At 48.2% G+C, this 24,516-nt stretch overlaps 1 protein-coding gene across 2 annotated transcripts in view; it reads left to right on the top strand.

Annotated features, from left to right (window-relative positions):
* The first annotated feature begins 12,518 nt into the window (after positions 1-12,518).
* CTDSPL (CTD small phosphatase like) overlaps positions 12,519-24,516 on the top strand; it is a 70,864-nt gene continuing 58,866 nt past the window's right edge. For both annotated transcript variants that reach the window (XM_056857501.1, XM_056857499.1), the window contains exons 1-2: positions 12,519-12,548; positions 13,338-13,496. In XM_056857501.1, coding sequence (XP_056713479.1) covers positions 13,421-13,496 — 76 coding nt within the window. In that variant the 5' untranslated portion in view covers positions 12,519-12,548; positions 13,338-13,420. The remainder of the gene's footprint in view (positions 12,549-13,337; positions 13,497-24,516) is intronic.

Genomic DNA, 24,516 nt, shown 5'->3' with positions numbered 1-24,516 from the left:
TTTACAGAAAAAAAGCCAGTACAGTGTAGTGGTTAGAGTGTCGGACTAGGATCTGGGAGGCCCAGGTTTGCATCCCCACTTTGCCAGGAAAGCTTGCTTGGGCCAGTCCCACACTCTCAGCTTAACCTACTTCACAGGGTTGTTGTGAGCGTCAGGCAAAAGATGTAAGCTGCTTGGGGTTCCCATTGGAGAGACAGACAAGGTATAAATGAAGTAAAATAACAGCCCATTTCTGAGGGGGGGAGTGAATCCCCTCAGGAGGCGGTGTGAGCTCGCCGCCAGCGTAAGTACGTGTAATTGCGTGATTATACATACTTACACCAGCGGGGAGGCCAGGGCCACTGGCGGACGAGCGCCGCAGAGCCACGCCTCACCCCTCCGCTGGTGCGGCCTCTCTGTGGTGCCAGCCACGGCGTAGAGAGGCTGCGCTGGCACAGGGCGGTGTTCTGGGGGCATGACGGGGGGAGCAGAGTCCTCTCTCTGCAGAGTCTTCCTTGGTGGTCTCCCAATCAAAACTTACAGTGACCCCAGCAAGGGGTTTCAAGGCAAGCAAGAAACAGAGGTGGTTCGCCATTGCTTTTCTCTGCAGTTTCACACATAAACTCACATGAAGCTGCCTTCTACTGAATCAGACCCTTGGTCCATCAAAGTCAGTATTGTCTGCTCAGACCGGCAGTGGCTCTCCAGGGTCTCAGGCAGAGGTCTTTCACATCACCTACTTGCCTGGTTCCTTTAACTGCAGATACCAGGGATTGAACCTGGGACCTTCTGCATGCCAAGCAGATGCTCTACCACTGAACGACAGCCCCTCTTCCTTGGTGGTCTCCTATCCAAGACTTATGGTGACCCCAGCAAGGGGTTTTCGAGGCAAGTGAAAAGCAGAGGTAGTTCGCCATTGCCTTTCTCTGCAGAGTCTTCCTTGGTGGTCTCCCATCCAAGTACCCACCCTGCTTAGCTTCCGAGATCTGATGAGGCCGGGCTATACCATGCCGCCTTCCCTCCCTAGTCTCCCCCATACATAATGCCATTTCATAGCTGTCAGTTGGGTGGTTTATAGGAAGTTATATTTATGATGAACCGGACTCTTCCATCCACCCCCAACCCCCAACGTGCAAACGACAGCAGAGGAATGTGCTCAAAGCCATTGGTTGGTTCTGACACGTTGCCATGGTGCGATGAGCACAGCAGATAAGTCCCTGCCGATCAGCACACACTACCCAGTAATTTGCCGAGTACGTGCTGGAATACCTGTGGCCAGGTGGCCGTTATTTTTCTCTGCAGGAAGCACAGCACATGCCTTGATTGACGTGAGGCGAAGTACATTGCTCAACCTTGTGTCCCACCTGCTTGGAACAAGAGCACCGGGAAAATTAAGTGGCCCTGCTGGGAGAGAAGACACACTCCCGCTCAAAACGCTCTCCCAACCGCCCCCCCTTAATTTCCTTCCTACTGTCATGAACAAACACATAAAGCTGCCTTATATTGAATCAGACCATCAGTCCATCAAGGTCAGTATTGCCTACTCAGGCTGGCCGTGGCTCTCCAGGGTCCCAAGCAGAGATCTTTCACATCACCTACTGCCAGATTTTTTTAACTGGAGATGCCAGGGATGGAACCTGGGGCCTTCTCTGTGCCAAGAAGAGGCTCGTCCGCTAAGCCACAGTCATGATCTGCAGAAAGCGCTCGTGCAAGGCTCCAGGGGCCACAAATTAGGGACATCAGTACATTCAGCGCAGCTTGCTGGGGGAGGGAGGTGCTGGAATGCTCTGTACTGCTCTCCAGCGCCACCACGGAAGGTGGCTGGAGAGTGGTATTGCAGCTACCGACTAAGCAGGGATCAGATACCAAGATGATGAAGAAGAAGAGTTGGTTTTTATATGATGACTTCCTCTACCACTTAAGGAAGAATCAAACCAGCTTACAATCACCTTCCCTTCCCCACAACAGACATCCTGGGAGGTAGGTGGGGCTGAGAGAGCTGTGACTAGCCCAAGGTCACCCAGCTGGCTGCATGTGGAGGAGCAGGGAATCAAACCCGGCTCACCAGATTAGAGGCCAACGCTCCAAAACCACTGCTCTTAACCACTACACCACGCAGGAAGAGCCCTGTTGAATTAGGCTAAAGGCCTACCCAGCCCAGCATCCTGTTTCCAATGGCAACCACCCAGGTGCTTATGGAAGGTCTATAAGTAGGGCCAAAAGTCTATAAACAGGGCTGAGAGAGTGTGACTAGCCCAAGGTTACCAGCTGGCTTCATGTGAAGGAGTGAGGAAACCAGACTGGTTCACCAGATTAGCATCGGCCGCTCATGTGGAGGATTGGGGAATCAAACCCGGTTCTCCAGATCAGAGTCCACCTCTCCAAACCACCCTCTTAACCACTGCACCATGCTGGCTCTCACCTGGCCCTACCCACTTTTTAAAAACACTGGTTGGGCTCCAGAAAAGGTGTTGGTGGGTGCCACGGTGCCCACAGGCTCCATGTTTGGGGCCCCCAATCTAGGTGGACCTAATGGATGGGCGGGTCCTGGCCCCCCGTGTTCCTGATTGGCTCTGGGATGCTGGGGTTGAGGGACGCTGTAGAGCCCCTCTCCCGGTTCTGGATGATTTCTCTCCCGCCGAAACCTGCAGTAAGAATCCCTCGCCTCCGTCGCTGTGTGCAGTTTGTTGACTGCTGGGATGTAGTTTGCCTACACAAACAAGTACAAATTTCTCTCCGGCTCTGGAACAATGCCTCGCTGTGAACTGCCAATAGGTGCTTCGTTAAGCACTAAATCTTGTGATTTGCCTGCGCTGCAAAAACACGGCTACGGTATGATATACACCACAACAAGTTTTTGTGTCTGCTCAAAATCCTGGAAGGCGTCCAGTCCATTTTCATTCACGGTATTAATTCAGTCGTTTATATTTGTGGCTGGCAAACTGTGAACCTGTCGAGAAAGAACAGAAACGGCTTGCCTCGGATGCCTTTCCGGAGAACCCTGCAAGGACGGTGAGTCCATCCACAGGTTCAGAAAAAGGTGTCCATCAGTGGATAGAAGCCATAATGATTCAAGTAACCTCCATGTTTAGAGGCAGTTAACATAGGGTTGCCAGGTCCCTCTTTGCAACGGGTGGGAGGTTTTGGGGCGGAGCCTGAGGAGGGCGGGGTTGGGGAGGGGAGGGACTTCAATGCTATAGAGTCCAATTGCCAAAGCGGCCATTCTCGCCAGGTGAACTGATCTATATCGGCTGGAGATTAGTTGTAATAGCAGGACTTCTCCAGCTAGCACCTGGAGGTTGGCAACCCTAAGTAAACAGTTGCTAGGGGCTGCTATAGGGGAAGGCTTTGGCCCTGCTTATAGACCTTTCATAAGCACCTGGGTGGTTACTGTTGGAAACAGGATGCTGGGTTGGGTAGGGCTTTAGCCTAATTCATCAGGGTTCTTCCTGGTGGTGGAAACGGCTTTCAAGTCACATTATAGTGCCCCTGCAGGGTTCTCAAGACAACGGACAGAGAAGGGTTTGCCATTGCCCGCCTCTGCACAGTAACTAGGGTTGCCAGCCTCCAGGTGGGACATGGAGATCTCCTGGAATTATAAGTGATCTCCAGACTGCAGAGATCAGTTCCCCTGGAGAAAATGGATGTTTTGGAAGGGAGACTCTAGGGTATCACATCCCTGCTGAGTCCCTCCCCTCCTCAAACTCTATCTTACTCAAGCTCCACTCCAAAATCTCCAGGAATTTCCCAATCCAGAGTTGGCAACCCTAGATATGGTACCAAAAATGTACTTGTGATCTGCTTTCAGCAAGAAAGTTGCAAAGAGAAAGCTGAACTGAATCATAATATCCACAAATCAGTTCCCTCTAGCTTGGCCGGGCATTTATTGAATGATACATATTTAATTTAATTTATGTCCAATTTCTGGGTTCCTTTTCCCTCGTTTTGTTCTTAAGTCCAGGTTTTTAAAATCCTGTTCTTCTGGCTCCCCCACCCACATCTTTCTTCATGGGTCCCTCTCTTTTGTGGTTTTAAGTTTTACATGGAATGGTGTTCGTATTTTTCTTTTTTTGCAGAATGATATGTTTTATAAATAGCGTGAGCCACTTTGGGGGATTCTGGTCAAAAAGTAAGATCCAAATTAACAGACAGATGAATGTTTCTGGCTAAGGCCAAATTCTGGTCTGGTCTGTATAGCTCTCTGGGTGCTTTCCAAGTGCCCGCAGTTCCTGTGTCTCTGTCTGCCCTCTTGCTTTCTCAGCAGTGTGCAAGAATACTGCAACATCTTCCATAGGGTTCCCATCAGAGTTGGGCCCTATTCTGCTGGGATTGAAACCACTGAGCAAAAGGTAGGTAGGTTAAGCCTCATTTTCCCAACCTGAATCTGACCCACAAAGCCACTGTTTGCCTCACTGGAGAGCCAGCGTGGTGCAGTGGTTAAGAGCGGTGGCTTGGAGCGGTGGACTCTGACCTGGAGATCCGGGTTGGTTTCCCCACACCTACACACAAAGCCAGCTGGGTGACCTTGGGCTCGTCACAGCTCTCTCAGCCTCACCTACCTCACAGGGTGCTTGTTGTGGGGAGGGGAAGGGGAGGTGATTCTAAGCTGGTTTGATCCTTAAGTGGTAGAGAAAGTCAGCATATAAAAACCAACTCCTCCTCCTCCTCCTCTTCTCCTTCTCCTAACATACAAGATACCCATACTCTGGCACCTGATGGTGAAACAAATATGGTGGTGGTGGAAAGTGCCATTAAGTTGCAGCAGACTTATAGTGACCTCTCAAGGGGTTTTCCAGGCAAGAGACGACTGGAGGTGGTTTGTTGTTGCCTGCCCCTGCGTAGAGACTGTAGACTTCCCTGGTGGTTTCCCATCCAAGTACTAACCAGGGCCCCAAGGTCTGACAAAATCGGGCTACCCTGGGCCATCCAGATCAGAAAGCGAATATTCAGGTACCCCAAACTCACTCGGTCTATTTCCCCACGTTGCTCAGTCTTGCCTCAAGATCTTCCACAAGATCTCCACCAGAGCTCTGGTCCAACTCTGCTGGGATAGGGACCTCAAGATGGAGGAGGAGGAGTTGGAGTTGGTTTTTATACCCCAATTTCCTCTACCTTTAAGGAGTCTCAAAGCGGCTTACAATTGCTTTCCCTTCTTCTCCCCGCAACAGACACATTGTGAGGTAGGTGGTCCTGAGAGAGTTCAGAGAAAACTATGACCGGCCCAAGGTCACCCAGCTGGCTTCATGTGGAGGAGTGGGGAAACCAACCCGGTTCACCAGATTAGAGTCTGCCACTCACGTGGAGGAGTGGGGGAATTGAACTCAGTTCTCCAGATTAGAGTCCACCGCTCTTAACCACTACACCACTCTGGCTCTACATTGCTCCTGGGTGTCTAAACCTCAGCACTGGAACTCTATGATACGCACTGTTAGGAAGAGGCAGTGTAACATCACTGCCAGAAATCACAGAAGGCATGCAGCCTTCCTGGGCTCCTCTCCCCACTCAAGGAAACGAAGGGCCTGTGGCTCAGTGGTAGAGCATCTGCTCGACATGCAGAAGGTCCCAGGTTCAATCCCCGGCATCTCCAGTTAAAGGGACTGGGCAAGCAGGTGATGTGAAAGACCTCAGCCTGAGACCCTCCCTGCAACAGACACCCTGTGAGGTTGGTGGGGCTGAGAGAGCTCTAAGAGAAGTGTGACTAGCCCAAGGTCACCCAGCTGGCTTCATGTGGAGGAGTGGGGAAACCAACCTGGTTCTCTAGATTAGAGTCCACTGCTCCAAACCACCGCTCTCAACCACTACACCATGCTGGCTCTGATCCTTAAAAGGATCAGATAGTAGTAGTAGAAGAAGAAGAGTTGGCTTGGGGGGAGGGGGTGTGGCTCAGTGGTTGGCATGCAGAAGGTCCCAGGTTCAATCCCCAGCATCTCCCGTTAAAGGGACCAGGCAAGTAGGTGATGTAAAAGACCTCAGCCTGAGACCCTGGAGAGCCGCTGCTGGTCAGAGTAGACCATACTGACTTTGATGGACTGAGGGTCTAATTCAGTATAAGGCAGCTTCATGTGTTCAATATGTTCAAAGCGACCAACCTTGAGAAGTGTAATTTTATGAATCAGCCTTCCTTTTGAGAAAATTAAGATACCAACCGTCGGAGCCATTAAAGATAAAGGCTTGTTGGACTCACATCAATCACCGCTGTTAAAAGCAATCAAACGTACAGCTCCGGTTTGCCATTCTCTCTCGTTCATCCTCGCCTCTTAACGTTTCCACTCAAACGTTTGCCCTTTGATGCGGTCGGGCGAGGCCACCCGGCTGATGGGCATCTCAGATCTTTTCCCTCCCATATTATCTCCTCTGCATTTTCATAAAAGGTCCCCCCACAGATTACGCACCGAAATGACAACTGCGTCTCTGACAGCTCCCATTAGTGGCACAAACACCTCATTACAAAGAGGGACGCCATAAGCACGGCTGGTCTCCGAGCAACATTTCATTACTGAAATCCACCGCTGTAACGGGACCAGTTGGGAACCAATCAACGGGCTGCGAATGGGAAAATTAAGCGATCATCCCTACCACTTTGAAGTGTACAAAGCCATAAACAGCTTCCGAGACGCATGATTTAATAGCTGGGGCAAAGCTGGTAAGCTTAATCTATCAAGCCATTTACTGGAAAGGGAACAGCAATGTGCATCAGTAATAAAGCTTATGTGCTTTTAGAGGTGTGTTGTTGTTTTTTAAAAGGAACTATATTTTTCTTTTTGTCAACAAAAACCTTTTTGATTAACAGAAACCTCTCATTTCTGGGGAGGGGCCGTGGCTCAGTGGCAGAGCATCTGCTTGGCATGCAGAAGGTCCCGGGTTCAATCCCCGGCATCTCCAGTTAAAGGGACTAGGCAAGGAGGTGATGTGAAAGACCCCTGCCCGAGACCCTGGAGAGCTGCTGCAGGTCAGAGTAGACAATACTGACTTTGATGGGCCAAGGGTCTGATTCAGTATAAGGCAGCTTCATGTGTTCAAAGATGGCACGGATCTAGTCATCTGGCTTAGTATTTTTGCTGTTCATGAACACACAAAGCTGCCATTAGAGACAGACCACTGCCCCATCCCGTTTGATATTATTTGCTCTGATAGACAATGGCTTGCTAGGGTCTCAGGAAATGTCTTTCCCAGACTTGTTACCTGAGATCAGACCAGTATGCTGTGAACTTCGATGCAGCCAGATTAATTTACCTTTCTTGACTTCCTCAGTGACACACAAGGTGAGCTCCTGCTCAGATCGCCTCAATGGTTGCTGCTGAAGTCCACCTCAGACAGCCTGCGAGACAGCTGCTTGTTCTACAGGCCAGGTGGTTTCACCTTGTGGTTCCTTCTGCCCAGTCCAAGAACTAAATTTTCTCAACGGAGGCATGTATCCCTGAGTCATGGTTGGGTCGTTAAAGTTACCTATTCATATTGCAAAACAGAGAATCACTTGTAGTCTGTCCTGTCTTTGCACCTACATAGTCAGATTCATCTTTTTAAATGACCAATATTGGCTAGATTGCATCACCTCTTGTGCCTATTTGAGAAGCAATCATAAGGAATGTTCACAAGATTAGTTAGGTTCATGGGTAGACCCGGAAGGTACACAGAATCCCTGGTAGTAAGTCTCAATTCAAAAACCTTGAACTGGATTTCTGAAAAAAATAATATGCCTTTTAGAACTGGAGGCAAGGGGTTGGCTGCTACAAAAAAGTACTGCAATCGCAGAAGGAAGCAACATACTCATCATGGACATATTCAGCTTCATCCTGACACATCTGAACAGATAACTGAGCAAAGAGGCAGAAAGGTAAGTGATGGAGAGCGTGAAGGTCAAGCGGTTTCTAGTGGCTGCAGAAGGGGATGGGACACCAGCGCAAGGATTTGAGGGGTTCATAATGTAAAAGAGGGTGGAGGTGGGAATCTAGCTCGAGGATAATACAACACATGATATATACTGGATGTCTTGGGTTCAGTCCCTCGTTTCTCCAGTTTAAAAGGATCACAGGCATTATGGCTCGGAAGACCCCTGCTTGAGACCCTGGACTACTGCCAGTGTCCATCACAGTAGTTAAGGCTGGGCTAGACGGACCATTAGCTAGACTAAGTAGAAGCAGCTTCCTATGGCCTGAGCATTGGAAGAAATTTTGGAACATCAGCATGAGCCAAGGGTCGTGCAAACTGGCTGTAAATCAACAGGATTAAAAAAAAAAAAACTCAGGAGGAGGAGGAATTGGCCCACATTATGCCAACAGGCTCCTGTCAAGCCTGACCATATCTCATGGATCATCAGCACCTAATAGCTAATCTAAATGCTAAATAGTATTCAAATTCCTGGCTGCTGGCTAATAACGCCTGCCCATCACCTTATTCCCCTGTGCTTGGAATTCAGATTAAGAGGAACAGGGTGTGGGTCAAGTCATGTCGAGTCCTAACTTATCTATTGTGTTTCATGCCTTTTGTTTGGTTTCCCTAGTTCCTCCGGGGTTCACCCAGTTGAAATTACCCAACATTGTCTGGGGAAAGTACAATTAAATTACCCATAGCTTCCCATTTCTGCCTTCTCTCTTGGCAAGACTGCTCCATTTCCTTCTGACACCCTACACCAGGGATGCCAAGCATAAGACCCATGGGCGAGATCCGGCCCCTTGAGAGCTCTTTTCAGCCCGTGAGGCAGCCAACCCCCTCCCCCAGTCCCGATCTGGGCTAGCGAGACATGGCCCAGCCCGACCAAGTGACATTTATGTCATATCCGGCCCTTGAACAATTGTGTTGGACACCCGTGGCCTAGAGAGTGTGGCTCAGTGGTTAGAGTGTCCGACAAGGATCTGGGAGACCTCTGTCCAAAGGATCGCTCTGAACATGAGGATTGACTGGGACGCACACCCTCTCTTTGTCAGTCCAGCCTACTTCTCCAGTTCCCCTGGAGGAAATGGATGCATTGGAGGTTGGACTCTGTGGCATTGTACCCCACTGAGGTCCCTGCCCTCCCCAGGCTCCACCCCAAAATCTCCAGGAGTTTCCCATCCTGGAGCTGGCAACACTACTGCCCCTTGTCCCCTGCCAGTGGGCAGGGTGGACCTGGCAACCCTAAACAGATGGCCAAGGTGTGACATCTGTGTTGTGATTCCCATCCCAAATCGAGGATGCTTGCATGCTATGTTGATCTCTCTGTAATGGATTTTTGTGTGTTTGTGTGTGTGCTTCACTGCAACCAAAACAGGGCTGACCTGTGTTGTCCTAAAACACAGGGATCTTTTCATAACAGTTCTATTTGTAGACTGTAAACTGATCAGGGCAGAGACATTACAGTGAGGGGGAAAAGTATTTGATCCCCTGCTAAATTTGCCCGTTTGCCCTCTGACGAAGAAATGACCAGTCCATAATTTTAATGGTAGGTTTATTGTAGCTGTGAGAGACAGAATAACAACAGGAAAACCCCCAGAAACCCAGAAGACAAAAGTCAGAGATTGATGTGCATTATAATGAGTGCATTATATTTCACTCATTATAATGCACATCAATCTCTGACTTTTGTCTTCTGGGTTTCTGGGGTTTTTCCTGTTGTTATTGTCTCTCACAGCTACAATAGACCTACCATTAAAATTATGAACTGGTCATTTCTTCATCAGAGGGCAAACGGGCAAATTCAGCAGGGGATCAAATACTTTTTCCCCTCATTGTGCTTGTCAATGTTACTCTACAAAGTTAAAAAACCAGAGATGTGCTAATCCTGGATCGAGAGGATGTCGTTTTAACTGGTTTTTGTTTAAAAATAAGGTCTGCACACGCAAAAAAGGAAAGCTTTTCTTGGGTTACACCTGCTATATTTCAAAAAATGCAAAGAAGAAAACAAATCTCTTGCAAACAATTATTGTAAGGACGATCTTTTCTGAAGTCCTTTTGAGTGATAGGGACACTCTAATAATGGCTGCCAAATATCTCTGGACCCAGGAGGTCCCTCGAAAATCGCAAAGGAACTTCTTCCTCAGGCATATCACAAATGTTTTTGTCCTTCCATAAGATGTAAGAAATACATTTTTAGTGCAACAGTGGAGTGGCAGGATAGGGGTAAGATTAGGGGTGCCAGGTCTCCCATGGGCGAGCTGGGAAATTCCTGGAGATTTGGGGGTGAAGCCTGAGTAGGGTGGGGTTTGGGTAGGGGATGGACCTTGTGGAGTATAATGCCATAAATTCTACCCTCCAAAGGAGCCACTTTCTCCAAGGGAGCTGATCTCTGACATCTGGAGATCAGCTGAAATTCTGGGAGACTTCCAGGCCCTGCCTGGAGGTTGTTAACCACTCTTGGCCAAGAGGCAACATCTACAACGGTTCCCAAGCCTGGGTGGCCTGGCTACCTCAGGTGTTACCCTGCAAGAAGGGGCGGAGGCCAGAGTTAGAAGTTACCAAGACCTGGCAAAGGACCTCAGCTGGAAAAGCAGACCTAGAACCTGGGCGGGAGCTTGGGCTGCCAACCTCCAGGTGAGGGCTGAAAATTACCCAGAATTACAGCTGATCTTTAAACTATATAGGAAAGAGAGAACAGGAGAGGGGTTGAACACATGAAGCTGCCTTTTACTGAACCAGACCCTTGGTCCATCAAAGTCAGTATTGTCTACTCAGACCGGCAGCAGCTCTCCAGGGCCTCAGGTAAAGGTCTTTCACATCACCTACTCGCCTAGTCCCTTGAACTGGAGATGCCGGGGATTGAACCTGGGACCTTCTGCATGCCAAGCAGGTGCTCTACAAACTGAGCCACAGTCCCTCCCCACATATCGATTGCTTATTATTTATTTGAAACATTTCTTCCAGTTCTGGAGGAAATGGCTGATTCAGAAGGTGGACCATATGGCATTATAGCCTGCCGAGGTCCCTCTCCTCTCGAAACCCCACCACCCCTGGCTCCACCCTCAAATCTCCAGGCATTTCTGAACCCAGAGAGTTGGCAACCCTAGTGGGAGCAGATTCACAGTGGATAGCCGTGTTAGTCTGTCCGCAGTAGTAGAAAAGGGCAAGAGTCCAGTAGTACCTTAAAGACTAACAAAAATATTTTCTGGTAGGGTATGAGCTTTCGTGAGCCACAGCTCACTTCTTCTTCAGGTATCTGAAGAAGTGAGCTGTGGCTCACGAAAGCTCATACCCTACCAGAAAATATTTTTGTTAGTCTTTAAGGTACTACTGGACTCTTGCCCTTTTCTACTAGTGGGAGCAGGTGGGGGTATGGAGGAATAAACCAGCCATGCTGCAGGGTGACTGGAGATGCCGGGGATTGAACCTGGGACCTTATGCATGCCAAGCAGCAGCTCTACCGCCGAGCCAAGGCCCCTCCCCTAATTCTCGAGGGGGATGCACTTTGCACGTGCTCCGGCACGCTCCTACCTCCCAGGGGAGCGGCGCGCCTCCCTGCCACCCTCCAACCCCACCGCTCCTTCCCGGGAAGGCCACGCCCCTTTCCACGCCCCTCTTCTCCCTGCCTACAGCGAGCGCCTCCCCTGCGAGGCTTACTCCCGCCCCCTCTCCCCTCCGCGGCCCCGCCTCCTCTCTTGACTGACAGCGCGGCCGGGCGGCTTCTCCGGCGACGCCTCGCCCCTTTCCCCCCTCGCGGCCCTGCCCCTCGCTTGACTGACAGCCCGGCCGGGCGGCCTCTCCGGCGACGCCTCGCCCCGCCCCTTTTTCCCCTTCGCGGCCCCGCCTCCTCTCTTGACTGACAGCGCGGCCGGGCGGCCTCTCCGGCGACGCCTCGCCCCGCCCCTTTTTCCCCTTCGCGGCCCCGCCTCCTCTCTTGACTGACAGCGCGGCCGGGCGGCCTCTCCGGCGACGCCTCGCCCCGCCCCTCGCTTGACTGACAGCCCGGCCGGGCGGCCTCTCCGGAGACGCCTCGCCCCGCCCCTTTTCCCCCTTCGCGGCCCCGCCTCCTCTCTTGAGTGACAGCGCGGCCGGGCGGCCTCTCCGGCGACGCCTCGCCCCGCCCCTCGCTTGACTGACAGCCCGGCCGGGCGGCCTCTCCGGCGACGCCTCGCCCCGCCCCTTTCCCCCCTCGCTTGACTGACAGCGCGGCCGGGCGGCCTCTCCGGCGACGCCCCGCCCCTTTCCCCCTCGCGGCCCCGCCCCCTCGCTTGACTGACAGCCCGGCCGGGCGGCCCCGCCCCGTTGTTTACCGCTCGGGCGGCAGGCGCGGCCTTGCTTTCCCTCGCCCGCCTCCATGGTCTTGCCTGAGGAGGCGGTGGCGACGGCGGCCTTCCTCCTCCTCCTCCTCCTCGGGAGCGGCTGCGCGCGCGGGGCCGAGGCGGCGGGCGGAGCCGGAGCGCCGAGAGAGGCGGCGCCTGCCCGGGGCGCTGACAGGCGGGCGAGCGCGGGCTGCGAGCGGGCGGAGGGGAGGCTGCTGTGGCGCAGCACGGAGACGCCGCCGCCGGACGCCGCCGCCGCCGCCGCCGCAGGGGCCCCCCCTCGTCCTCCCACCCGCCTCGTTCTGCCTCCGACCCCCCCCTCAGGGCCGCCGCGGGGAAGGGGGGCAGGGGGGGCGGGCTGGGGGCGAGCGCGATGAGGTAATCCCCCGGGGAGCCGCCGCCGGCCAGCAGGGGGCGCTCGCATGGGGGGCAGGGCGGGAGCCCGGGGCTGAGGGGACCCCGGTTAGGACAGTCCGTTGGGGGGAGGGGTCCCAGTGGTGTAGTTTTGAGGGGGGGTCAGTTAAGGGGGGCAGGTAACTTTAGGGTAGATATTGGGGGGGTCCTTTAAGGGGGATGTTGTTGGGGGTCTTTTTTTTAGGGTGCAGCATGGAGGGTGCTTTGGGCTAGCCCCCTTTCTGTGGGGGGTAGGGGGGATGTTCAGGCTCTTCTAAAGGGTAGGGGTAGTTTAGGGTTGGTTTTAGGAACCTCGGGGTTAGGAGGGGGGAATAGAGGTTAGCAAGCAGTTCTCCTCTCCCCCCCCCCCACCCATTTTTGAAAATATTTTTGGTTGTCCTAAGGTGGTTGTTAAGGAGGGTTGTTATTTATTTTTTTCCCCTTTGAGTGGCTGGCATAAGGATTTTGGAGTTGTGCCAGGTTTATTTTTCTTCGGATTGGCACAGGGTTTTTGCTTTGGGTGGTGTAGTCATTTTTGGAATTGGGTTTGCCCCCCTCCACTTCCTCCCTGTTTTTTTTTTTTTTTTTTTTTTTAATCCCTCTGCTTTGGAAGAAGGAAAGAGGACGAGGAGCAACAGAAGGGGACCTGTATGCTTGCTGCCTTTTATTACGAATATATATATATATATATATTGGGGGGAGGGGGGGCTTGGCTTCACTCCTGGAGTGGTATTTTTTTTTCACGTATAAATCCACCTATTGATTTCCTGAAAGGAAAAATAAAAAGAGAACCTATAAACGCACACCGAACCTGCCTCTGGGAGGGAGATAGCCAGGTGAAAACGGACTCTGTTTCCATGGACAACCCGTCCATTATCACCCAGGTGACTAACCCCAAAGAGGAAGAAATCCTGTCTTGCACTCAGGATAAAGGTGAGAAGCTCTCGTGTATAGGTACATCGTGCTGCTCTAATGGTTGCCTGCAAATGTTTCCAAAATGACGTTCGGGCATGCTCCTGTCAGTGGTTGTGTGGCTTGAAGTTTCTGGATTAGCAGCTGCTTCTTGGATCCCTTTCAGTTGGAATTTACGTAACTTGTATCCCGCTGTAAATCAAGACGGTGGCTGCAGTTATTGAGGTGAAATGCATTGGTTGTCTCTGTCTACATTTGATTCAACTTCCAATTGGCGGCTCGTGTAAACCTCCAGGCTGTTCTGCCAGCTAGATCTTGGGCCAATTCCAGGCACTAGGGAGACAGATCTTTACTGAACTTATTTGGATGGCTTTGAAATCTCAGCATTTGGGCACTGAGGACCCCGTTTAGGGAAGAGTCCTGGTGTAAACATCCTTCCCAGATAAGGATAAAATGCTGGGGCTGGAGACATTTTGTTTTAAGGTTGGTAGGGAATCCAGAGTGTGCGTTTGGCATGGTTGGGCAATGCTGTTCTGTTTGGCTGTAAAGATTCTAAACCTGATTTGAAGTTGTCTTTCCGATTGAAAATCCCAAGACGAAGCGTTGATCTTTATTTTATTTTAGCAAGAGGGAAGGCTTGAGCTTGAGAATGAGGCTGGCAGAGCAAAACTTCAGAAATAAGGGGCAGCTTAAAGCTCAGAGATCTGAAAAAGCATGAATGTGTTTTGCCGATGTGTATGGAATACAGATAATCCTTGAAAATGAAGGGTATGAAACAGATCTGACCCTGGCACCCTCTTTGGCCATAATACACATTTACTCTCTTGAAAGGAAGAAAGGATTATAATTATTGATCTTTCTGGGGCCTGCAAGCATTCAGAGTTAAATTTCCTGGGTGTGGAATGTTTTTCGAACTCTTTGCTGTGCTGGAGTGCATGTTGTCTATTTATGGTACAGTTGAGCCTAGGTTCATGTGGGTTGACTGGTGACAGTGGGGATGGGGTATCATGCCATTGTGCTAGGGCTTTGGATTTCATGTCATTTTCTTCCGTATCTGCCTCACTGATTCTGTGACTGTTTTTCTTTTTGCATGCCAGTTGTGTGTGTGTGTGTGTGTGTGTGTTTTTAAAAAAGGACAACAAACCTGTTATTTTAATAAAAAATTAGGAATGTCTGTAATCCAGCAAGGCTTCTTTAAAATGTGTTTCTTTCACATTTTTTTCTTCCATGGGGCAAGAACATTTTACACTCTTCGTTGTTGATGCTTGTTAATTGTGCTGCCTCTTGTAATGTAAAAGAATATAGATTAGTAAAAAGAACGATCTTGGTCTTATAGCATTAGAAATGTGTGCGATTTTGTTGGTGTTTTTGGAGGCACCCATAAATACTAGTTGTGGAAAAGATCAGTGAGCTTATAATTGCTCAGATTTATTTCTTCTATTTCAGTACAAGGGTGTTCTTTTCTACAATATATATGAATAGTTTTTTATCACATAAGTCAATTTGTGAAATACAGGTGAAGCCTGATGGCAGTATGGGTTAATGCTAGAGTGGCCAGAACTGGAGAAAAATGTCCTGTCTTTTGCTGGATGTTTAATGTAAGGAGGGTATTTTTATAAAGTTAATAGGGCTAGATTATGAGGGAATAGTCCAAGAAGACTCTCGTATAAAGGGCACAGAACTATAGATTGTGCTGTTGTCTGTGTTATGTAGTATTCGTTTGGATTATCCTTTTTTTACTGCATTACTTTGGCCACAGACAATAAACTTTCACACCTTTGTGGTACAATTTTCTGCATTGTTTGACATACTGTAATACTTTTTGCTTTGTTCCAAATTTTTGTAGTCCTATTGCATTGCTTATTAGATGCTTTATTCTGTTGAATGTTCTGATTTACACTGTGTAATCCAATTTGTGTCTCAGTGAGAGACTCTGTTAAAGGGAAAGGAATCTTGTTTTCCCCTGCAGGCCTGTTGGCAACCCGAACTAGAAGAGGCATGTTTCTCAGCTCTCCTTATCCACAGTTATTGTGTAGCAGACTATTGGATAGTGTGTAGGCAGCCCAATCCTGAAAGGGGGGTAGATGCATGGCGGCTGGGAGCGCGCAGCCGGGGCGCCTTCATAGAGGCTTCCTGGCTGCCGTGGTGGAAATAAAACAATAAAAAATGTAAAATGGGGGAAATGCCCCTCATCGAAAACAGTGAGGCTACGCCACCAAAAAAGGTGGCATAGCAATGCCGCAACTCTAGGGGTCATTCCCAGGCCAAAAGGGGTTAGGATGCTGCCTAAAGGCAACTCAGCCCCTTGGAACGCCCCCGCCCCATGCTGGCACGGGCTCCCACTTCCGGGATTTTGCACCCGGCATGGTTGTGCAGGCAGTGGAGCCCCGCATGGCAGCATGGCTTGCCAGTGTGTGTACCCCCTGAGATGGCGTAAGTGCCCGTTGTACCGGGATAAATGGGCACTTGTGCCACCGCGGGGTCATGCCAGCTCCTATGCCTGTTCACCCCCACTTTCAGGATTGCACTCTTAGTGGCTTGCCAACATGGTCTTAACCGTGATGAAGGGCTTTGTTGGAACTAGCTTAAAAAATGACTAATGGTAAACATGGTTCCCTGCTCAGGAAACCCTGGTCTGTGTTATGGTTTGACACAGATAACTTAAGGTCAGTTTAGAGTGGGAAAATCATGGCCCTGTGATCCTGTGACCTGTGCCTGATCAGAACAAATAAAAGGAAGTATGTCTTCACACAAGGCATAGTTCAATTGTGGCGCTCCCTGCCCCAGGATGTGGCGATGGCTGCCAGCTTGGAAGGCTTGAAATGGGGAGTGGACATGTTCATGGAGGAGAGGGCTATTCATGGATACTAGTCAAAATGGATACTAGTCATGATGCATGCCTGTTCTCTCCAGGATCAGAGGAGCATGCCTATTGTATGAGGTGCTTTGGAACACAGGCAGGGTAATGCTGCTGCAGTCATCTTGTTTGTGGGTTTCCATGCACTTGATTGGCTACTGGGTGAACAGACTGCTGGCCTTGATGGACCTTGGTCTGATCCAGCAGGGCTTTTCTTATGTTCTTATGGTGCTGTATCAGAGGACCATGCCCATTATATTTGGTGCTGTGGAACGCAGGCAGGATAATGCTGCTGCAGTCATTTTGTTTGTGGGCTTCGTAGAGGCACCTGGTTGGCCACTGTGTGAACAGACTGCTGGACTTGATGGACCCTGGTCTGATCCAGCATGGCCTTTCTTATGTTCTTAGATGATGGGGGACAAATAGGGGACAGTTGCTGCCTTTGTGGCCCTCTTGTAAGCTTGACACACACCTGGTTGTCCATTGTAAGAAACAAAATGCCTAATTAAGTGAACCGTTAGTTTGATGGGGGCAAGGCTGGTTTTGCATCCTTGGGATTTGCCATTGGTGCCCACTCTGAAGTAGTAGTAAAACTACTACTTCATAGTAAGTAGATCTGCTTGCCTGTAGCATGCGCCTACGTCCTCCCATGAGCAGGATGCCTGGCAGCACATTCATCTTCTGCCTGGCACTCTTCTTAGAGCTGTGGTTTAGAGATGAGGAGAAATAGTTGCTGTTCCTAACCTTCTCCAAACCACCGCACAAATGAGAGAAAGCACCCCACCTCCCATTCCCTCTAAGCATGCCAGAGACTTGAGAAGGGAGTAGGGATTTGTAGGAACTGCAAATACTAGCCTCCCTGAGCCCAGCTTTTGCTGGGGAGGGCGGGGAATAATAAACGAATAAGCCTGGTTAACATTTGTGGTCCCCTAAACTTTACACTGAAGGTTTTCTTTATCTGTGCACAAGAATAGAGTATATATTGAGAAGTAGTACACATCCGCAGCAGTCAACTTCTACAGCTGGCTGGAAATAATTCATTTTTTCCCACTGATCAAATAAGATTGGCCATTATTTACTGACTTTGCCCTCTTTCAACACCAGGCTGTATTTGCTTTGCCCTGCACGATGACTGAAACTGCAGCATGAGAAAAACAAAAGCTAACTACTGGGAGCAGAGGCTGCACAAGCAGCATTGCTAATTAGCGTGCTGATCTTACTAGAATGCTGGATCTGAATGTGGGAAATCCAAGTTTAGCCATTAAACTCAGTAAGCACCCAGAAGCAAGTTGCTGTTTCTCAGCCTACCCTATTTTAAAGGCCAGCGGTAGTCCTCAGCTTCTCAGTTGCAAGACGTACGTGTAGCAAAAAGAGCAGCAGATATTGTTTAATGTGCAGCAGGATGCTTAGCCAGCATGATGTAGGTGCAGGGGTGTCCAATCTCTTGGCTTCCCTGGGCCACATTGGAAGAAGAAGAATTGTCTTGGGCCACACATAAAATACACTAACACTAACGATAGCTGATCTCATAATGTTTTAAGTAAGTTTAAGATTTTGGGTTGGGTTGGACAAGCCTGGTGTAGTGGTTTGGAGTGGTGGACTCTGATCTGGAGAACCTGGTTTGATTCCCCACTCCTCCACATGAACGGTGGACACTAATCTGGTGAAACAGGTTGGTTTCCCCACTCCTACACATGAAGCCTGTTGGGTGACTTTGGTCTAGTCATAGCTCTCTTAGCGCTCTCTCAGCCCCACCTACCTCACAGGGTGTCTGTTGTGGGGAGGGGAAGGTGATTGTAAGCTGGTTTGATTCCCCCTTAGGTGGTAGAGAAAGCTGACGTATAAAAACCAACTCTTCTTATGTGCACATATATTCAGTTGCTCAGTTAAAATATAACATGCTTCTGATAAGATACTTTTTAAATAACTTTAATTGATGTAATTAATTGGAGGCTTTTTGTTGGATTTTTCCAAAAATACAGATTTCTGCTAAAGTACTGTATATTAGAAAATAAGTTCAGAAGAAAGTTATTTTACCCTTGTATTTCTAACAACGATTAAAAAAACCTATTATGATTAGTAGATTAAAGTTAATTGTAGGTATGTAATGTGCTTGAAAATCAGGTGAATTTGGAGATATCGATTGGTACTGCCCCCCCCCCCCCCCATCGTTGAAATCCTAAAATATGTTGCCTGTTTACACTGGTACTTCTAAGAAATGGTGTCAGTGACCAACACTACAGTCTTAATACTTACTGCACTAGAGTGTAGGAACTTAGAATGGGGCATCTGCTGTGTCTGCATGGAAGATGAAGTTTGGGCATGGTACTCAGATGAGCACCTTTGGGACTACGGTATATTATCCATGCGCCAAGTTTGAACAGCCACGGTACAAGTCTTGGTTTTTGTCCTATGTATGTGGAACTCCCCCCCCAAAAAAGGACTGCCAAAGTCAGAACCTGAACAGTTTCCAGGAGTGTTGCAAACATTTCCTCTCTGGGCTGCTATTCAGCAGTCAGGGTTTAAAAAGTGTAGGGTACCTATATCATAATCGTTTTTTCTTTTCTTTTGTGTATATTAAATTGTCCTCTATCCCAAACACTTGGGAAGTGGCAGGAAGGCAACTGAGCTAGCTAAAGGAATGCATCTAGAATTTCCACTCTTTATAGGAAGATGTGTATTTAAATGAAACTGAAAGATCAAGTGATCTTCAAGTACAAAATTGGGTTTCTATTACATTTTTAAAAGCGATCTTATACACAGCTTTGTTACTCTAGGCCAGTGATGGCGAACCTTTTAGAGACCGAGTGCCCAAACTGCAACCAAAAACCCACTTATTTATTGCCGAGTGCCAATGCGGCAATTTAACCTGAATACCACCCCCAGAGGGGGCCCAGAGGGAGAGGCTAGGGTTGCCAAGTTCCTCTTCGCCATGAGTGGGAGGTTTTTGGGGTGGCGCCTGAGGAGGGCAGGGTTTGGGGAAGGACTTCAGTGCCATAGAGTCCAATTGCCAAAGTGGCAATTTTTTCCAGGGGAACTGATCTCTATTGAAATATTGTCGAAGGCTTTCACGGTCAGAGTTCATTGGTTCTTGTAGGTTATCCGGGCTGTGTAACCGTGGTCTTGGAATTTTCTTTCCTGACGTTTCGCCAGCAACTGTGGCAGGCATCTTCAGAGTAGTAACACTGAAGGACAGTGTCTCTCAGTGTCAAGGGTGTAGGAAGAGTAATATATAGTCAGAAAGGGGTTGGGTTTGAGCTGAGTATTGTCCTGCAAAAGTATTGTCCTGTAAGTATCAAGATAATGTGCTAATGAGGGTATGGTATGTTAATATGGAACCATTGTATCCTGAAGTGATCTGTTAATGTGTGTAATCCAAAACTAATCTGTATGGCTATTGTTGAATGTTGTCTTTGTCTGGAGGTTTTTCAGGGCAGGAAGCCAAGCCTTATTCATTCTTAAACTCTCCTCTTTTCTGTTAAAGTTGTGCTGATGTTTATGAATTTCAATGGCTTCTCTGTGCAATCTGACAAAATAGTTGGTAGAATTGTCCAGTCTTTCAGTGTCTTGGAATAAGACCCTGTGTCCTGTTTGTGTCAGTCCATGTTCAGCCACTGCTGATTTCTCAGGTTGGCCAAGTCTGCAGTATCTTTCATGTTCTTTTATCCTTGTTTGTATGCTGCGTTTTGTGGTCCCGATGTAAACTTCTCCACAGCTGCAAGGTATACGATATACTCCTGCAGAGGTGAGGGGGTCTCTTTTGTCTTTTGCTGATCGTAGCATTTGTTGTATTTTCTTGGTGGGTTTAAACACTGTTTGTAGGTTATGTTTTTTCAAAAGTTTCTCCATCCTATCAGTGACTCCTTTAATAAATGGCAAGAATACCTTTCCTATGGGGGACTGTTTTTCTTGAGTTTTCTGATTTTTGTTTGGTTCAATGGCTCTTCTGATTTCATTCTTGGAGTAGCCGTTTGCTAGCAGTGCGTGATTTAGATGGTTAGTTTCTTCCTTGAGAAACTGTGGTTCACAGATCCGTCTTGCACGGTCCATTAATGTTTTGATTATTCCTCTTTTCTGTCGGGGGTGGTGGTTGGAGTTTTTGTGTAAGTAGCGATCTGTGTGAGTTGGTTTCCGGTAGACCTTGTGACCTAACTGAAGGTTTGTTTTACGGATGACAAGGGTATCAAGAAATGGGAGTTTACCCTCAGTTTCCTTTTCTATGGTAAACTGAATGTTTGGATGGATATTATTAAGATGGTTTAGAAAGTCCATTAATTTTTCTTCACCATGGCTCCAAATGGTAAATGTATCATCTACGAACCTGAACCAGACTAGGTTTGTAAGGTGCTGATTCTAATGCTGTCTTTTCAAAATATTCCATGTAAAAGTTTGCTATTACTGGACTGAGTGGACTTCCCATAGCTACTCCATCAATCTGTTCATAAAATTCTTGATCCCATAGGAAATAACTTGTTGTCAAACAATGGTGAAATAAGGCTGGTACATTTACCATTTGGAGCCATGGTGAAGAAAAATTAATGGACTTTCTAAACCATCTTAATAATATCCATCCAAACATTCAGTTTACCATGGAAAAGGAAATTGAGGGTAAACTCCCATTTCTTGATACCCTTGTCATCCGTAAATCAAACCTTCAGTTAGGTCACAAGGTCTACCGGAAACCAACTCACACAGATCGCTACTTACACAAAAACTCCAACCACCACCCCCGACAGAAAAGAGGAATAATCAAAACATTAATGGACCGTGCAAGACGGATCTGTGAACCACAGTTTCTCAAGGAAGAAACTAACCATCTAAATCACGCACTGCTAGCAAACGGCTACTCCAAGAATGAAATCAGAAGAGCCATTGAACCAAACAAAAATCAGAAAACTCAAGAAAAACAGTCCCCCATAGGAAAGGTATTCTTGCCATTTATTAAAGGAGTCACTGATAGGATGGAGAAACTTTTGAAAAAACATAACCTACAAACAGTGTTTAAACCCACCAAGAAAATACAACAAATGCTACGATCAGCAAAAGACAAAAGAGACCCCCTCACCTCTGCAGGAGTATATCGTATACCTTGCAGCTGTGGAGAAGTTTACATCGGGACCACAAAACGCAGCATACAAACAAGGATAAAAGAACATGAAAGATACTGCAGACTTGGCCAACCTGAGAAATCAGCAGTGGCTGAACATGGACTGACACAAACAGGACACAGGGTCTTATTCCAAGACACTGAAAGACTGGACAATTCTACCAACTATTTTGTCAGATTGCACAGAGAAGCCATTGAAATTCATAAACATCAGCACAACTTTAACAGAAAAGAGGAGAGTTTAAGAATGAATAAGGCTTGGCTTCCTGCCCTGAAAAACCTCCAGACAAAGACAACATTCAACAATAGCCATACAGATTAGTTTTGGATTACACACATTAACAGATCACTTCAGGATACAATGGTTCCATATTAACATACCATACCCTCATTAGCACATTATCTTGATACTTACAGGACAATACTTTTGCAGGACAATACTCAGCTCAAACCCAACCCCTTTCTGACTATATATTACTCTTCCTACACCCTTGACACTGAGAGACACTGTCCTTCAGTGTTACTACTCTGAAGATGCCTGCCACAGTTGCTGGCGAAACGTCAGGAAAGAAAATTCCAAGACCACGGTTACACAGCCCGGATAACCTACAAGAACCAATGATCTCTATTGGTTGGAGATCACCTGTAATAGCAGATCTCCAGCTAGTACCTGGAGATTGGCAACTAGTTCCTTAGTGTTTTCTCTCTACATATCAAGACAAATGGAAAGGTGTTTGGAGGATAGCTTGTGGGCACTTCAAAGGTGGAATAGGACTGCACGCCCCTCCGCCCGCACAGACCCAGAGGGTGCTGGAGAAGCCACTGGAGGGAAAGAAGGAAGGAAGGAAAGAAGGGAAGGGAGGGGGAAAGGGAAGGAAGGGAGGGAGAGAGAGAAAGAAAGAAAAAGAGAGAGAAAGGGAGAAAGAAATGGAGCAAGGGAGAGAAAGAAAAGGACAGAGGGAGACAGAAAAAGAAAGAGGCCATTTATGCATGGGAGGTTTTGCCTTGGATTTGCCACTCGGTGGGGCGCGGCGGCAGGCTTGTGAGAGGCGAGCAGGGTGGGGCAGAGGGCGCCTCCTTCGCACCCACCGACCAGCCATGCCCCTCCACCCGCACAGGCCCAGAGGGCGCCGGAAAAGCCACCAGCCATGCCGAGTGTGGGCGCTCGGCTTCTGTTCCCCGCTCTCCCACCCGCCTGGCTGGCCGCGCACGCTCCAGCGGCAGCAATGGCGGCAGCTTCTGTGGGAGAGTCCGGGGGCCACCGCCAATGATGTCGGAGGTTCCCCACCCCTGGGCTACAGCCTCCCCCATCCGGGGTGGGGCAGAGCCGGAAAGGCCAGCGGATTGGAGGAACCGTGAGTGCCGGCAGAAAGGGCTACGCGTGCCGGAAGTGGCACCCGTGCCATAGGTTCGCCAACATGGCTCTAGGCCCTCTAATTCAGTAGATGTTAAGAAGGCACAACTTTGATTCCGTTAAGGAAGTACATAAGTGATAGCTTGTTCTGTGAGCATCTTGACTCACTGCCTCTTGATGAGCTTCTGCATTTATCTTGCTCTTAAAGTCAGGCTTGGCTGTTGGAATTGTCTTAACTTCTTTTGAAAGAAATCTTTCCAGAAACTGCTGTATATAAAGGAGTGTAATACTGTTCTTTAATTCTTTAATAGCATAATTTTTGGAAATGCAAGTTGTTTTTGCAAAATAAAAGTTCTTTCTAGAAACTGAAATGTTTATGCATAAATCATACAGAAAACATCAGAACTAGCCCCCTTTATGCATTTTTGATGTCACCTTTGTTCTACCTGAAGTGAGCAGTTAGCGCTCTCTATGACATTATAAGCACAGGGTTTTATAACATTCAGACTTAGCTATGTGTGGAGGGTGTCTTCTTTCTGGAACTTGCTGGAGAGGCTATTGGGCACTCAAAATGAGAGAATTCTTCCCCTGATTTGAGGTGCTGACTTTTGATATTTATCCAGTCTAAGGCATACAAAATATACTGCAATAACTGAGCTCAATCTCATCAGACCTCAAAAGCTAAGCAAGGTCGGCCTTGGTCATTATTTCGATGGGAGACTATCAAGGAAGACCAGGTTTTGCCATCCCTGTTCATCTCTTGCCTTGAGAACCCTGAAGGGTTGCCATAAGTTGGCTGCAACTTGACAGCGCTTCCTGCTACCACTAGGAGTCAAATTGATCCAGAAATAGTCAGAAGTGCTTTTCATTCTAGGCTACGCCTACCTTGCATTTCTGTTTATAATTAATGTAGAGTGCTCTTTAAATAGACATAATAGTTTAATAGACTGTTTTACAATATCCAAGAACTATAATCCAATAAATAAACCTTAACGTGATTGTAACTACCTAGATTTTTGAATAAGATGATTTACTTGTCTACATGTTGATACCATACGATTAACGTGTTAGAACATTAAGAATGCAAATGCTCTTTTGTGGAATGAGGGATCACATATATTAACCTAAAAATATAGTGTTGATGGATGAAACCTGTGAAAAGATGCAGAAAGGTCTCAAGATCATCTGAACAGTCTTTGGTGATTTTATATAATACACAGCTCAGTTTTGCACATTTCTCTGCTCCAGAAGGCACACAGAGAGCTGGGAATTCTGCCTGTTCAGTTCCCAGGAATCTGAACAAGTGGGAAGGACTTTGGCTCAGGAGTAGAGCTTCTGCTTGGCATGTAGAAGGTCCCAGGTTCAATCCCCGGGATCTCCAGTTAAAGGGACTAGGCAAGTAGGTGATGTGAAAGACCTGAGACCCTGGAGAACAGCTGCCAGTCTGAGCAGACAATGCTGACTTTGATGGACCAAAAGGGTCTGATTCAGTATAAGGCAGCTTCATGTGGTCAAGCCAGGGACTTTTCATCTTACCAAGCTTTTGGGAAAAGAAAGGGGGATACCACATTGCTTCTTCTCAGGGACTTGATCTGACAGATCAGGAGCCCCTGTGGCCTTCCCCTGTGTATCTTGTTGAGCAGAGGAGGAAGGAAAACCCCCAGGCATGTGTCTGGGGCCCTTTGAAGTTGAAAAATGGAGTTGTGTTTGGAAGATGGTGATA

Source organism: Euleptes europaea, chromosome 11 (assembly GCF_029931775.1).
Source record: "Euleptes europaea isolate rEulEur1 chromosome 11, rEulEur1.hap1, whole genome shotgun sequence".
In the NCBI taxonomy this organism is placed as follows: Eukaryota; Metazoa; Chordata; class Lepidosauria; order Squamata; family Sphaerodactylidae; genus Euleptes; species Euleptes europaea.
This window is presented reverse-complemented; position numbering and strand designations above follow the sequence as displayed.